Raw genomic sequence first — 17,117 nt, forward strand, 5'->3', positions numbered from 1 at the left:
AATTCTTTGATCGAAGTCTTTAAAAGTTCTTTATTCTAAGCAATTCTTTGATCGAAGTCTTTAAAAAAAGTTCTTTATTCTAAGCAATTCTTAGAGCAAGATGTTTAAAAGTTCTTTATTTTAAGCAATTCTTTGATTGAGGTCTTTAAAAGTTCTTTATTCTAAGCAATTCTTTGATCAAGGTCTTTATAAAAGTTCTGTATTTTAAGATATTCTTTGATTGAGGTTTTTAATACCTGCATGTAATGAACTAAAGTGATATTTTCATAAAATCTCTTCTGGTAAAAAGACAATATTCTTAAAATAATCTAGTATTCCTGTACCTAACCTTCACCATAATGCATTTATGAATAAATCACAAGTATATGAAATGTTTAAAAAAAGTACCCTGTATAGTACATGAAATGTTTTAAAAAAGTATATGAAATATTTAAAACCTGAGTAAAACCGACTGCTCAAAACATCCGGCAATAAATCAAATGCGTTGCAAAAGCATACAGACATCATGAATTATAGTCCATTTCTTTTAGCGATGCATATTTGCACCGACTCGCAGCGGTGCCCTTTTAGCTCGGAAAAGTTTCCGGATCGCTGATTGGTTGGACAAGATAATTCTAACCAATCAGCGATCAGGAAACTTTTCGAGCTAAAAGGGCACCGCAGTCTGTGCAAATATGCATCGCTAAAAGAGATGGACTATAGATAATGACCTCTGATGCTTCTTATTAACAATGATTTAACTTGAGATTTACAAAGGCTGGGCTTTCGTCATTTGATAAATTCCGGAGCTCAAGACCCAAGGTCTTCCACAACCCACAACTAACCTGGACACCTGTATACTTAAAAACTCTAAAAGTATCCCAAAAATGTCTTAAATATTCTAAGGCTTTATGAGACTCCAGACTTACATATAAGGACACCAATTTTAGATTAATAGTTATCTGGACCAGGGCTGCCGAAACGGGGAATTTAAGTCATCGATACGGCTAATCTGCTCCACATCTTGATCAAGTGTGGAATGTGGAATCCGAGTGTTAATAAATTCCACACTTTGTAAAGAGATGATGTATGTCGATTAAAATGTAATAAAAAGTAATAAGTAATTAATATGAGTGTTTTATTATTTATTTTCCCCGTGATATCTATATAAAAATGACAATAATTGTAAAGTCTATGAAAGTGTGGATGCTATGGGACTATATAGGAGGCTCAGTGGAGTTCAGCGCTTGATGTTGCCGACTCGCTGAAAGACTGATTCTTGAATCAGTGTTGTGGAGTTGCCTAGTGTGGAGAATCCGGCAGCCCTGATCTGGACCATGAAAGCCCCTTGGAAAATTGAGGTCAAGAGTCTTAATCAATGGAGGTCCCATTTTGGCTTCTGGCAATCTATGTATTGAATAATGTAAACCCTTACAATCAAGGTTTTTATTAGAAATATACCACTACTATATAAGTAAATTAATCTATCAATGTTGATAACTTCACCCAAGCTCTTGACAGAAGCCGTACAACCATTTCATAAGACTCCACAAGGTTATGTTAGTAATGAATAATGGTTAACAATACCCGTAATCCACGAGACATACCTTATAGTAAATGTTAATCAGGCCGATATGGTTAATAGGAAAAGGTTATACAAATGGAAAGAGGAAATAAGGCATATGATAAATCTAATGGATTAAACTATTCTATTACAGTTTCTACTTTATTCCAGGGAGAAATTATTAACTGCAAAATTGTTGTTAATAACTACACTCCATATCCTCAAGCTATAACATTCATGTTCCTCAAAGGTCTACATATATCCACAAGTTCACTATCAATATCGTATAATATTGTAACCACTCTACCTAATTTCCATACCTACTACTTTTCATGCTGGTTTTGGATTTCAAAAGCCACAATTTTTTCACAACCAACACCATGCTCTTGACTGGGTTAAAATTTATGCCGGAGTAATTAATACCTAACGCCCAAAATGAAAAGCTACAATCCAGACAGTGTGGTAATGCAAACATGTTTCAGTGTACTGGCATTTGTCAATATTTCTTGTGCGTGTACCACGAAGTTCCTTGCACTTTCAAGCACCGTGCAATACTGACCCTAAGCAAATCATTTCCCGATATGCGAAGCATTGTTGAGTTAAGCTTATCTTAAAAACAAAATCTGACCAAGAATGTTCATAAGTGCTGTGCCGTAAGCAGTGTAACAGCAATGAGTGTAATGTGTTAAGTCACCCTTCAATGGCTGTGTAGTGAATTTAATATTCCAACATTTTGTTCCACAACTAAAAGAAAAAATGCTATTTAATTTCCACATACAAATTAAGAACATTATTACTGTCATGTACTGTAATGTATTTCAACTTTCCCAAATGAATAATCAGCTCTATAAAATCAACAATATTAATTTGGGTAAAACTAACTACTGATCTGTCCTTATCAATTGAGATGATGTTTTCAGTACTGTATTTACAAAAAGTGGAATTGTGAACTATACTTTACTGAACATATTGGAAATTTAAGTCAAGAGGATTTGCCATAAACCTGATTAGACCATAGGCATTTTTTCTGCTGAAGCTGCTGAATTTCACTAAAAACTTAGGTTACCAAACATGGCTGAAAAATAGCAAGCATGTTAGAAGCTTAAAACAATCTCCTAATTTCACCAAATGTGTGCACGGGCATTAAGTGCATTTGTGACCATAACCAAAGAAAACCATTGCACGACTACTGTACTCTATAATGCAAAACAGGCAGATAATCTAATGCAAATAGAAGGAAAATTGGTGCAGTATAGTCTGCAGTCTTAATTTGGAAACTGTGTTTTACCAAGCACATCCAAAAGTCTATGGTTTTACTAAGCCTTAAGTACTGCTAACTCTAAAACTACCTTGATTTCCTTGAAGCAAATAAACAATACCGTTTAATTACGGCTACCTACTATTCTACACCCCTCGATCACATGGGCCGCGAAAATGCTAACCTGCACAACCAGCAATAGCTTTAAGGATACCCCGCTATGTTAAGCCCTACCAAAATTACAATACTTTAATACTTTTAAAAAGGGTTGTCTAGTACATGTTCTACCACTTCCAGAGTAGCTAAAAACATGCCTTCCAGTCTGTACATCTAAAAGACTGATTCTCTATACACCTCTGTTAGCGTCACATGTTATTACATTTGATATCTCGCCTTACAAAAAGAATACATACAAATTTGCCCAAGGGAACAGAATTAAAAGTACAGTATGCATTAGGTAGATAAAACCGTAGATCATGAAAGAAAGAATCTTCAAAACTAGAGCAACAGCAATGTTTTTACTGCGCAAGCAAAGTGCAACGTACAATAACGTGCGGCGATCATATTTACCTGGTTGCTCTCCTGTTTTGTGAAGAAAGGCATAAGCCAAGATGAATATAGGGACCAATTTAAAGTTTTTTTTTTTTTTTGCCAAAAAATAAATTAATAAAAAATCAAATATTTCTTCAACCAGGTTTAAACGTATCAAGTGACAAATCAATATATATATTTTTCAAGCTTATACAGTAACTATAGTGTACATTTTGTATTTCAGAGCAAGTAAAATATTCTGGTTAAAAAGAGTTAACTCGGTGATGGATAAATCTATCAAACCTGGTTGAAAAAAACACTATAAAAACAAATTCAATCAAATTAACTTGAGCATAACACATAAGCATCATCATTACTATATCAGTGTCAAGTATGTATGTCGCTAGAGACAATTGCACAAATGAGAAAGGAAATATATGAAATACTTAAATTCTTAAATGGAACAAACAAATTCTTAATTCAAGTAATATAAAACTAACTTTTACATCAAATGGAACAAAAACTTGATTCAAATTGAATCAAATAATTCAAAGTAAGGTAATTTAAACTGTTACGCACATTGCAGAGTAATAATTGTTAAGAAATAGTAATTGGAGGAAGACACAGTTGAAGAAGTTAAATAAGAGGTCAAAGGGAACAAATGGGTTTTTAAGACAGTTAACAATGTAGCTGGGGACTAAGACAACAAAATCCTTATTATCTACAGTGTGCCTTGCATGGAAAACTATAAATAGTACACTATAAGGATTCAGATATTGCTAGAAACTCCTTTACATTTAGTAATTTATCAAAGTTACTTTATAACATGAGAAATTTATTTATAATATAATCCTATTAAAATAATTACTCTGACAAATTCAATAGATATATATTTTTCTCAAAGATAATTTTTCTTTTTGTTAAAGACTTAACAGGAGATTTAAAACTATCTGTCAATTTCAAGCGATCACCTTGGCTCTCTTTCATTTAATTTGCAAAAGAACAAACTTTGATAGGTACATTGGCATTCTTTGGACCTTGAAAATTAGAAGAAAAAAAAATTAGTTCTAACTAAAATAAACATGACAGATTTGTGCCATACAAAATATCCACTGATATTTCAAGATGATGCTTATGATAAGGCCTTTGAATCATTTAAAAATAAAAATTTAAATATATTTATACAAAAGAGGAATGTGCCATATTTAATTCCTAAGACAATAGCTTAGAATGAAACTACAAAAATTTAAATCCTTTTGTAAACTTTGCAAGAATTAATTACTTAGGTTATGCTACAAGTTTGTAAATATGGCAATACCAAACTTTGAAATCTAATCACACTTCACAAAAAGCATATGCAAAAAAAAAAAAATAAAAAAAAAAAAAATAAATAAAATAAATAAATAAATAAAATAAAATATTCTAAAATCAATATCACAGTATGAAATAGCCACACACATTTTTAAACCATGTGCCATCATTGCTCACGGCCCGTACATTACTATATACAAGAATTTCTGCATACTTAACAATACATGTACATTGTTTACCCATATGGTTTGAAAAATATTCAATAATTTTGTCTACAAAAAGTAGAACTTTTCTTACCAATCAGAACTCCAATATCCATAAATCATTATTTAAATACTCCTAAATCCTGAAAATTTTCTGAACTTAATCTCTAAAAAGATTAAGACAGATTCCAGAAACAAAGAAACACATGAGCAGACAAACACTTAAGGAAAACTATAAATGCTACAAAAAATGCAAACAATCTCAAAATGCAGATAAACTCTCATCTCTTTGGAAACTATAACACAATGCTTGTGAGTTTCATGACAGATTCAAAAGTAAAGTTGTCTCGATACCGAAGGAATATTTGATGCCCAACTTACAAAATTCAAATTTATTTTAAGCTAGAGTTGAAAAATTGACTTGAAAAGACTGATTTCACTCATAGCACCCATGATTTTTTCAAATTCATAAGTTGTAAAAGAAACTAATTAAAACACAGTAGTTTAACCAATCAAATTACAAAGAAAGCATTATCAAACACCTAAAACTTAATATATACTGTACTCTAAAAGATACAGTGTATTTAGCTATGCAAGAATAATATTAACAATCAATAAATGTTCAAGATTTAATTTGAATTTAACTACCATTAAAATGAGCAAAGTTTTCAAAGCCAGAACATCAGCTCATGCCAATCAATTTACTAGTAAAGATCAAGAGTTTATATTTTGTGTCTGAACAATTTATGTTTATAAAGAGCATCAAGCTAAAAAACTCCTTTGTACCAAGTCAGCTTCAAATCGAACTATAGTCCATTGCTTTTAGCGATGCAGATTTGCACCGACTCGCAGCGGTGCCCTTTTAGCTCGGAAAGTTTCCTGATCACTGATTGGTTGGAATTATCTTGTCCAACCAATCAGTGATCCGGAAACTTTTCCGAGCTAAAAGGGCACCGCTGCGAGTCGGTGCAAATATGCATCGCTAAAAGAAATGGACTATAGTCAATATGGACTCAAGACACCAATTTCTGTGCATAATCCATCCAGTGCCAGTGGAACAGTTAAGGGTGAATGCTCGCTCATTATTTCATAGCATGCATCCGATGGAACAGCCAACTCGCTTGGTAGATCGATAGCATGAGTCATGCACAGTTATAACTGGTCTTTATCAGCAGGGCCAACTATCTACAAAACCAACGATTAACAATTCCCAGACAATTATTTAACCTTACATGGGAGATAAGCAATGAAATACTCTTACCATCAACTGCATGTTTTCATAATATATATATAAAGGTTAAAACACTCTCCTTGCATCAAAATTATGGCACAACAGCAATTCTATTGGCCTCAAAAATATACCCTATCTTCAACATCTAAGTTAATTATCTGCTGGCTATTTCAAACACTGCTGTCCCATACCCCAAAAAATTTAATTTGCAATTAGATATTTATCTAATCAAACTATTTTTTCTAGAGCAAAGCAAATAATACGGTAGCTACCACAGAAACTCATAGTTCAAAGTTTTCCTTGTTAGACAACCATTTGAGTTCTTTGGGGGTTCCCAACAATTTGGGGAAGGTTGCACTCCGACGCCTAACATGATAATCTGTTTATTTAATTGCTTGTTGTACTTATTTTTCTATGTCAAAAATGGGTATCGCATTATTTTAAATCTGAATAACTATGTCCTTTTACTATATTAAAATATGGAAAAAATTTTTTTTGAAGTATATGGAGCTTGCGGAAAATTTTTAACGGATAATGCCATAGAAATCTCACCAGCTAGAAATATGATGTCATTTGATGTCATTATAATCAGTCCCATAAGATTAAGCGAGCCTTGTATCTACACCGGCTCTTGTTTTCCCGACCCAAGTCTTAGGGACTAACTTACCAACAATATCAAGAGTAGTTGTTCGAGTTGTGCCCCTATTAAACCTAAGAACTAATTCAAATATTCCTAATTTTACTGGAGACAGCATTGAATTATTAATTTTAAACTATCAATAGAATAAAATTGATCTTAAGCATGCTCATCTTCACATTGCAAATTTTAATAGAGCAGTTTGTGTTTACGGAAGTCGAAACAATTAAAGGTTTCATATACAATTATTTCACTTAAATGATTCTGAATAATTTGTGCTGATAGTTATTCAACATTCTATCATTAAAAAAATTTAATTTACTTGAAGAGCTCCTGAACAACTGGTGCTAACAACTTTCAAACATTCTCCAAATGCCGTGCTAAAGTTTAAGATGCAATTGGCAAGTGTGTGTGTGTGGAACAGTCACAGCCAATTACAACTGCAAGATTATTCATTCTCGAATCTTTTAAAAAGTGAATTCAGAGTCTGAACTACCGTACCTTTCTCAACAGGACGTTAAGCAGGTCATGGAGCCTGCTGTTGGACTTCCCCTGCTGTCACTACAGTGTTAGTAAAAATTCCTTTAAACTGTTACAGTACAATCTACTAAAAAAAATACGACAAACTTTCACGAGAACTTAAAACCACTGAAATTCATAACCATTCGTTCAAATAATCTGTATAAAAACAAAAATAAAGAACTATGACATTCAAGTTGTTTAAAATAAATGTCAATACAGTGCATCTTTCTATGAGGAAGCAAGCCTTCAACTAAAAGGCAAAACCCAGGTTGCCAAAGTTGCAAAAAGCAAAATCTTATGCAGCATTTCACCAAGTATGATAGAATTATATTATCCAAGATAAGAAAAGTTCTATGTAGAGCAAGTTTACTTGGTGAAATACATATACATATACCAAGGCACTTCCCCCAGTTTTGGGGGGTAGCCAACATCAACAAATGAAACAAAAACAAAAAAGGGGACCTCTACTCTCTACGCTGGGAGGAACGTAGAGAGTAGAGGTCCCCCTTTTTTTTTTTTTTCATTTGTTGATGTCGGCTGCCCCCAAATTTGGGGGAAGTCCCTTGGTATATGTATGTATGTATTTAACCAAGTAAACTTGCTTTACATAGAACTTTTCTTATCTTGGATAATATAATTCTATTATAAGAAATTGAACCAAATTCAGCAAGATGAAAAAAAAAAAATTCGCCACAAAGACACTACTTGAAGCAGCAAAAAAGGCTGCATCCCGAATAAAAAAATATTGAAAACACCAACATCACCATCAAGCCTAGTTCCCAAATGAAATTTCATACCAAAGATATAAAATTATCTTCGTCTGACTTTGGTTTAGAATTACCTCAAATAGTGCCAGTCTTAAGAACACTTGAAAGGGCTACAGCTCAACTTAAAACAACAAAACCATCTTTAAAATACTGCAATTTAATTCCAATAAAATTTTCATTATTTGCATCCAACCAGCCACATTTTGCTTATGTGGAAACACATCACTGCTGAAATAAATCCAATTATTAACTATGGAATTCCCTGTACACAATTCCAATACAATAAAATCATAATTTGTCTCTTTTCACAACGAGATAACCTTAAGACTGGCATAATCTGTAAAACTGCAATAAAGGTTAAGAAATCATAAATAACCTGAAAAACCTTACAACTAAAAAAATAAAATTTTTAAAAAACCTTTAACCAATTGGTCTAGCTGGATAGTAAGGATTATACGAAAAACTGGCTTTATATCATCCCAAAAACTGAATTTAGTCTTTGCTGTGCATAGTATTGATCATTTAAAATGACAATCCCTCGCTAAAAAACTTGACACTAATGCAATTTTACTCATTCTAAACCAAAAAACTATTTAAGGATGGAATTTACATTTTTCTCACTGTATAGCAAAATAAATTTTTCCATTTACAATGTAAAATATTTTGTAAAACTTTTCATACTCAAAAATAAAACTGGTAATAACTTAACATATTGGCACCAAAGGGAACTGAAATATCTGGAAGTAGAATATGTCAAAAGGCGTTCAAAGGGTTAATCAAAACGATATAATGAAAAAGGGATATCAATTATCAATTTCATGCAGCAATCTTAAACTTCTTGCTGATTCAACACCTGAAACTTACACAAACCCGGTAATTACTACCATGAATACTTACTCCCGAATCCAGCATGGACTGCAGCAATGGCTTTTCCCCTATCATTTTTGTTTGCATTGCACCAGAGCTGTCTTCAAAGATATGGTGCAAGGTCACTACTTTCTGTGGGTGGTAGGGTGAAAGGAATTAGTTAAGATGCACAGGTATGACAATGAGATATATAGAAAGAATAGAAATTATTCGCTCATGCAGGTGTCGTTATTGACCATATTTGTGAGCAGGTTTTACAGCTGCAAAGGAGCTCTGAATACACTGTGCACATGTGCAACAATTATACATCTAAAATGAACTAAACAGTAAATACCTATACCACATCTATCACTCTTGCCTTGAATCTTTCTCAATCCTACATTCTTGCCTTTGAATTTTTCTCCATCTTCCCACCCCCCCCAAAAAAAACAATTTCCCCATGACAGCTCCCAGGGTTATCCGTTCTTACAAGCATTATCTTTCTCCTTTACTATAGTATGGAATAAGGGAATTTACTAATCCTCTTATATACACAATCATTTCTTCTTAACATAGTATAGTACCTGACATTTGTCTTTACACTCATATTTTTGCTAGTACCTGTCATATCTTACTGTTTTAAGTCACTCAGTGATATTTGCTCTATCAGTCCCTCTGTCATGTCACTTTCTCTATTAGTCCCTATTATGTCACTATCAGTACTATTGTCAATTTCTTTTAGCAATGCAGATTTGCACCGACTCGCAGGGGGTGCCCTTTTAGCTCGGAAAAGTTTCCTGATCGCTGATTGGTTGGACGAGATAATTCTAACCAATCAGCGATCAGGAAATTTTTCCGAGCTAAAAGGGCACCGCTGCGAGTCGGTGCAAATCTGCCTCGATAAAAGAAATAGACAATAGTGTCACTATCCTCTCCCAGTCATGTTGCCTTCTATATTAGTCCCTCTGGTCATGTCACATTATCAGTCCCTCCGTTACATCACACTCATAATCTAATCCCCTGCTATGACATTGTCACATCACATTCCCAGTTCGTCGCATTATCAGGAAACTATCTAATGCTCCTGCTGTCATGTCAACATACTTCAATTACCCTTTAATCATTTTCAAGATTAAAGTAGTTTTCCAAAGTGCTACATCCATCATTCTTCTGCTGCTTAACCCTTTTACCCCCAGGCTCTTTGGAAATTTCCCACCCTTAACCCCCAAGGGGTAATTTTTTCCCCAGCACATTTTGCAGTATATTTTCTTTAAATTGCTCTAACAGCCTTAATTTTTGTCATAGAGAGGTCGGGTTGGTCTCATTCTCATGGAAAATGCCTGAATTTTCTCAAAAAATTATCAAAAATATGAAAAAAAAAATTTTTATAGCATTTTTTCGCAAGGACGTACCGGTACGTCCATGGGGGTAAAGGGATGAGTTTTGTGAAACGTACCAGTACGTCCTTTGGGGGTAAAAGGGTTAATATTAAACTTGAAAATTTATCCATCTAATTTTGCGGTCATTTCTCATTCCCGATGGTACTTCATATTTCTGGGGCGGCCTGTGACGGCCGGTGAATAGGTGGGCCCCTTGGAAGATTATCTCCCTTCCCCAGAATTCTTCGCTGTGTCCAGTCACTACTCTCAGGACCTTTTTAGCTAGATCTGCCACCCGCTCGTCTGGCCCCTTATTTATCAGGGAACAAGGGGGTACTAAGCTAAAAAGGTCCTGAGAGTAGTGACTGGACACAGCGAAGGATCCTGGGGAAGGGAGATAATCTTCCAAGGGGACCAACTATTCACCGGGCGTCACAGGCCTCTTCCCAGAAATAGATTTTTCCTTTGTCAAAATCCCTTTTTTCTTACATCTGCTAATTCCCCTTTACTCTTACACAAACATTCGTATAACAAGCTCATTATTGCATGCTATATAGCAGTAGCAAACTAATTATTTTTGCTCTATTATGTTGAAGAGCATACATCGTACGAATATATTATGTCAATGTTAGGGCACAAACTATCAAAATCTTTATAGCAGGATTTACAGCATAGTACAATATATATGAATCAAACTTTCATATATATTTACTTCAAATGTCTAATGAAGTACAATAAGTATTTTCCTTCACCAATTATCACTTAAGGTCTACTTGCAGTACTTAAATGTCTATTAACATACTATATATTTACATTAATAGTAATAATAATAAAAAAAAGAAAAAAAAAATTCAAGATTTATTTACCAAATACAGTGCTGTATGATACACAGAAAATCCATGAATCACTAACTAAAAAATTATCTGTTGTATTATGTAGATCAAAGTAAAATTTTCATATAAAAAAAAAAAAAACTCAAAAATTCACTTTAAAGATTGTCAACTTAATATATGTCAAGAAATGAACTGTAATTCTGAATTCAAGAACTTTATCTTAGCAGAACAATTTATCAAAAGTAATAATTACTCAACCGTACTTACAGTTTCATGACGTTCAAACTCAGAGTCGTCCATTGCAGAGTCTTCTTCAGCGATGTCGTCAGGAGAGCCGCCGCCGAGGTTCTCGAAGAATTCTCCCACTTCGTTACCCGATGCAGTCTCGTCTATATGAAAAATTAATATTTTTAGCTTCAATGTCTATCAGAACTTTCAGTTAATGAAAAGCAATATGAAAGCAAAGTAAGATTTATAAAGACGACATACTGGTGAGATTAAAGTACATGTAATATACTTTTTAATTTAAACTGTCAAAAACATTACCATAGTTCACCAAAAATAACCACCAAAAATAACTTAATATATAATAATATACTTTTAAACTGTCAAAAACATTATCATAGTTCACCAAAAATAACTTTATATATAATAATGCTTATAAGTTTTCTTAATTTTTTTTCCCAAGCAAATTCTTCATCTTGATATTTGGGGTACAAAATGGCCTAATATTGGGATAAAATTCTTTAATTATTTATATATGATGAAAATTAAACTTCCCTTGCAAACATTTTGGTCAGCTCCAGACTAGGTAAGTCTTCACAAATTTTCAATAATATCTCATTCACCTTGCAAAGATAAAATTATAAAGTCGGCAATGATATAATCTTTAGCTTTGCAATGCTCTTCATTCTCAGTGATAAAATAATTTTTTTGCTACTGTAGAAGTAAACCCTTAAATTTTGATTTTCTGCAATAAAATATTTTACTTAACGGTAATATACTGCAATTATACCTGACTTTGCAGCAAGAAAACCTGACTTTGCAGCAAGAAAATATTTGATTTAGTAGCCATAATAAATTTCACCAAGGTTAAAAAATATGACTTTGCAGTAATAAAGTACTGAATTTTCAGTTATATATGATCACTTAGACACCAATAAAATCTGCTTTAGCAACCATATACTACTTGACTCATGATAAAATCTTTTAACTTTGCAACCACAAGTCCAAAACTTCTCGACTCACCAATGATGACGACCTTGGACTTGCCGGCGTGATCATCATCTCGCACGGCATTGCCAGCGTGAATCGCCTTCAGCCTCTCCATCCTCCTGCTGCTTGGTCCCATGTAAACGTAAACCTTGTCCCTGCAGTCGAGGATGAAGCAGTCGCCCTTGTTCATGGCACCAACACTAGCCTCCACCTGCCAACGGAAGTTGAATAAGTTTCTTCAGCAGTTGAAAATGTTTATCAAAACGCACTAAGGTATATGGTTATATTTATAATAACCACAAAACAGATTAATGCTACATCCCACGGCATTAAGAAAATCCCCCCAACTGGAAGAACAAAGGTATTTTGAATCAAACTATGCGAGACCTATTCATTAATATTAAGTCGCTAGTATATTTGGACCTGTCCACAAACTGTATTTAGCTTCCATTTATTGAAATGTGCTCAAAATATTTATAATAACCACAAAACAGATTAATGCTACATCCCACGGTATTCAGCAAATCTCCCCAACTGGAAGAACAAAAGGTATTTTGAATCAAACTATGCGAGACCTATTCATTAAAATTAAGTCGCTAGTATATTTGGACCTGTCCACAAACTGTATTTAGCTTCCATTTAATGAAATGTGCTCAAAGTGATCATAGGAATCAACACATCACATCTAATAAAAGGATGATGCAATACATCCAGTAAAAAAAAAAAAAACATTGTTGAGCCATCCATTACATAGGAAGCTCAAACACATGATAAAACAAACCAATAACTATATTGTAGTTTGAATTTACAACAAAATGAAAATCGTCACAGCGAGGCCAAACGTGTACCAAAATATATCGCACGCACCTGCCTGACACGAACATTCCTGCGACCCTTGACGTGGAAGAGACGGGCTGGGTAAGCTTCGTCCGGATCAACATGGTGGAACCCTGAGGCCACACCTCCCTTCAAGTATCTGATGCCTGACTTGAACCTGGGAGAGAAATTTTCTTATAAGAATTTGAAGACTTGAAAAAGATGCAGTTGGATCACAGCTATGTGTCTGCCTCCGGAATTTATTGGACTACTTATTTAACTTCAAGCCAAATGGTGTAAGGTGATTTAATCTTTATTAAATCAGCAAGGCCTTTGATATTCTGTATACACTACACCAAACAACTACAGTTAAGTTTGCAGTTAAGTACATACTTTACAGAAATAATTTAAAGTTATTGAGTCTTAACACCCCTATCATATTACTCTATTAGAGGAAGAATTACATATCTAAACTATGTTTTCTATTTATAACCCAATGGCAGTCAAAGCTACATTATCGTCTAAACAACCCCTTGGAACAAGAAAATCTACCAGATGGAATAACTAAATCACATATAAAAACAGTTAAAATTGTTCATGCTTATCTTATCATACTGTATGTTTATTCTAAGCCCTGTATAAAGCACCCCTGTATATTATTTCCATAATCATTACAGTATAATTATACAGTACAGTGCTGTAAGTTTCATTAGGATAATCTGAGGGAATTTAAAATCTTATACATTAATAAAACAGTATAATAAAATCACAAGATTCTCTACCCTTTTATTATTTAGCAACTACAGATAAGACTCACATCCTTAATCCCACCACCATTACCGAAAAAGTAAAGTTTATGGGTAAAGATATTTCTTGAACATTTAAAATATTCCTTTAATGAGTTAATTTAACCTCCTGATTGGTAAAGATTTTAATTTAATAAGCAACATTCTTGCAATGGGTAAAAAATAAACAGTATAAAATAATCCCCACACGAGTGAAAATAATCCTCTAATACGTAAAAATAACCATCTAATGGGTAAAAATAATCATATAATGGGTAAATAAATCTATAATGGGTAAAAACTGCTAATGGGTAAAATATTCCTTTAATGCGTAAAAATAATACTAATGCGTAAAAATAATACTAATGGGTAAAAATAATACTTATGGGTAAAAATAATACTAATGGATAAAAATAATACTATGGGGAAAAATAATACTAATGGATAAAAATAATGCTAAGGGGTACAATTAATACCATGGGGTAAAAATACTTTGGGGTAAAAATACTATGGGGTAAAAATAATACTAATGGATTAAAATAATACTAAGGGGTAAAAATAATACTAAGGGGTAAGAAAAATACTCCTTTAATGAATTAAAATGATCCTCTTATGTGTAAACATATTCCTCTACAGTACAGTACTACAGTGGTTGGTAAAAATACTGCAACTGTTAAAAGCAAAACATAACATCTAACCATGTCCACAAGAGAAGCGAGACAAGCTTTTATTTTGAATGATCGCCCACTCTGATAAGGGGTGACTGTGCCAAGCTGTCATCACCGGTGCCAATCTAATGACAGAACTTGTCCATTATAATAACAGATCTTCCCTAAGCTGAGGTTAAGCCTACACTTCATATAAATATTAACCCTAGTTGGATATTTCCAACCCTTAACCCCCAGGGGGTTATTTTTTTCCCAGCACATTTTGCAGTATATTTTTTTTTATAAATTGCTTTAACAGCCTTAATTTTCGTCATAGAGAGGTCAGGTTGGTCTCATTCTTTTGAAAAATGCCTGAATTTTCTCAAAAAATCATCAAAAATATGAAAAGAGTTTTTATAGCATTTTTTTGCAAGGACGTACCGGTACGTCCATGGGGGTAAAGGGATGGCTTTTGTGAAACGTACCAGTACGTCCTTTGGGGATAAAAGGGTTAATGCCAAGTTTATTAATCTTTAGAGCATTCAAGCTGAGTTCTCTCTCTCATGAAACTAAGTTATATATTTAAAACTCATACAAGGTCTGTAGATAAACAGAGTTTTACAGTTTAGCTTTTGCAGGTTCATCTTTGTTAAAAGGTACTCTGGGTGATTTCTTTTTTTAGACACTTAACATTCCTCAGATTGCATAGTATTCTATTTACAGCAAAGCTTTACTTAGGCATTATTTCTATAATCATCGTCATTATTATTATGCTTATAAGCCAAGCCATAACCCTAATCCGTAAGAATGCCAAAGGCACCAGAGAAAAGACCAGGCAAGATAAAAAATGGAGAAGTAACTGATAGATGAAATACTGTGAGAAATAAAAAATGGAAATCAATAATATTTTAATTCATAAAATGCCATATACAAAAAGACTTTAACTACGCCCCAGCTGGCAGGACAATGCCCTAGAAACTGACCATACATACATATAGTAAGCATCCTAGCCCCCCTCTTCACCCAAGCTAGGACCAGGGAGGGTGAGGCAATGGCTACTGATGACTCAACAGGTAGACCTATAGGCTCCCCCAACCTCCCCATTCCTTAGCTCACAAGGATGAGGAGGCTGCGGACAAGAAACTAAAGAGTTCGAGCGTGACTTGAACATTCTAGAAGACGAAAAAACACAGTAAAACAGAACCCACCTTGACAGGAAAAGCGAGGACTCGTGATTCTCCACTTCCCTGTGCTGGACAGGAACGCCACCCAGCTGCTCGTCGAGTTCCACGGTCTTGATCGCAGCAGCTCCTGCCTCGTCCTGTAATATTTCCATGAATATTTTCATTGCGAAATAGTGGTAATATTTTACTGGAATTTTTTTTTTTTCATATTTTCATGAATAATAATATTGCAAACTACAGTAGCCATATATTTGTGAATCTTGTTGTTGCTAACCTGTTCTTGATATTAATATTTTTATGAATCAAGACACTTGTTGTAACATTCTTGTGAATCTTGTTATTGCTAACCTGTTCTAGATATCAATATTCTTATGAATCAAGACACTTGTCGTAACATTCTTGTGAATCTTGTTATTGCTAACCTGTTCTTGATATCATATTCTTATGAATCAAGACACTTATCTTGATATAATTGTGAATCTTGTTATTGCTAACCTGTTCTTGATATTAATATTTTCATGAATCAAGACACTTGTCTTGATATTCTTGTGAATCTTGCCACTAAACTAGTCAACATTTCCATGAATCTTATTTGTAAAGTCTTAATATTCATATGAATCTTGTCCCCTCTCAACTAGTCAATGTCTATATGATTCTTGTCATAGTAAACTTCTCATAATTCTTGCGAATCTTTAATTGCAATATAAAAATATGTAGCTAAAAGAATTTTTCAATATAGTTAATTCTACAAAAAGGTTGAAACCCTAAATGAAACAAAATATTTAAAACCGAATATGGAGTATGATTGAAATGACATTTGTCTAATACTAAAGTCATTTAAAATCATAGGCTCCAGAAATGTCTAAACATAATAGCACCAATCTTATATATAATGGGATTCATGATTTAATAGTTATGACCTCATCCAGAACTATAGTGTTGCAGTATAAAGTTAAAAGGTAGGAAGGCTAAAAAGAGGGTGCATCTGAGGCCACAAGGGGTGGTGCAAAGTCCCTTTATTTAATGCTTGCAATTGACCTTACCTGTGAGGATTCTGACCCAAGCCAGGAAGTGGAGATCGTAGGACTTTTTCCCGCCTTCATCTTTAGTCTGAAATTAAACATAGTATAAAATACCTTTTAGACTTCTTAGTTGACTCACTCAAGAGAAAGACTAGTTTAATGAATCCAATATTAAGACAGAACTCAAAAGTAAAAACTATAGGGTACATCTCTCTAACTATTTATTAGACCCAGAAATAAAGGTCATTTTCAAAGAAAGTGGGGAGTTTTCCCATAAGAAAAGTTTTTAATTATTAGAAAATGTTGTCCTGAAGGGAACTATAAAACAATAAAACCCTCTTATATGCTACTAAAGTATATTTACAGAGGATTTGTAAACAATTTTAC

The 17,117-nt window shown here is 33.6% G+C and overlaps 1 protein-coding gene across 5 annotated transcripts in view; it reads right to left on the bottom strand.

The window, feature by feature from the left end:
- Gel (Gelsolin) overlaps nt 1–16,813 on the bottom strand; it is a 33,720-nt gene extending 16,907 nt beyond the window's left edge. For 4 of the 5 annotated variants that reach the window (XM_068370629.1, XM_068370626.1, XM_068370630.1 and 1 more), the window contains exons 1-7: nt 16,752–16,813; nt 15,733–15,845; nt 13,144–13,270; nt 12,310–12,487; nt 11,329–11,450; nt 8,901–9,002; nt 3,372–3,383 (exon numbers count right to left, since the gene is read on the bottom strand). In XM_068370629.1, coding sequence (XP_068226730.1) covers nt 3,372–3,383; nt 8,901–9,002; nt 11,329–11,450; nt 12,310–12,487; nt 13,144–13,270; nt 15,733–15,845; nt 16,752–16,811 — 714 coding nt within the window. In that variant the 5' untranslated portion in view covers nt 16,812–16,813. The remainder of the gene's footprint in view (nt 1–3,371; nt 3,384–8,900; nt 9,003–11,328; nt 11,451–12,309; nt 12,488–13,143; nt 13,271–15,732; nt 15,846–16,751) is intronic. The other variant, XM_068370627.1, reaches the window with a different exon arrangement.
- Between the last annotated feature and the right edge of the window lie 304 nt (nt 16,814–17,117).

This window comes from Palaemon carinicauda, chromosome 3 (assembly GCF_036898095.1).
Source record: "Palaemon carinicauda isolate YSFRI2023 chromosome 3, ASM3689809v2, whole genome shotgun sequence".
In the NCBI taxonomy this organism is placed as follows: domain Eukaryota; kingdom Metazoa; phylum Arthropoda; class Malacostraca; order Decapoda; family Palaemonidae; genus Palaemon; species Palaemon carinicauda.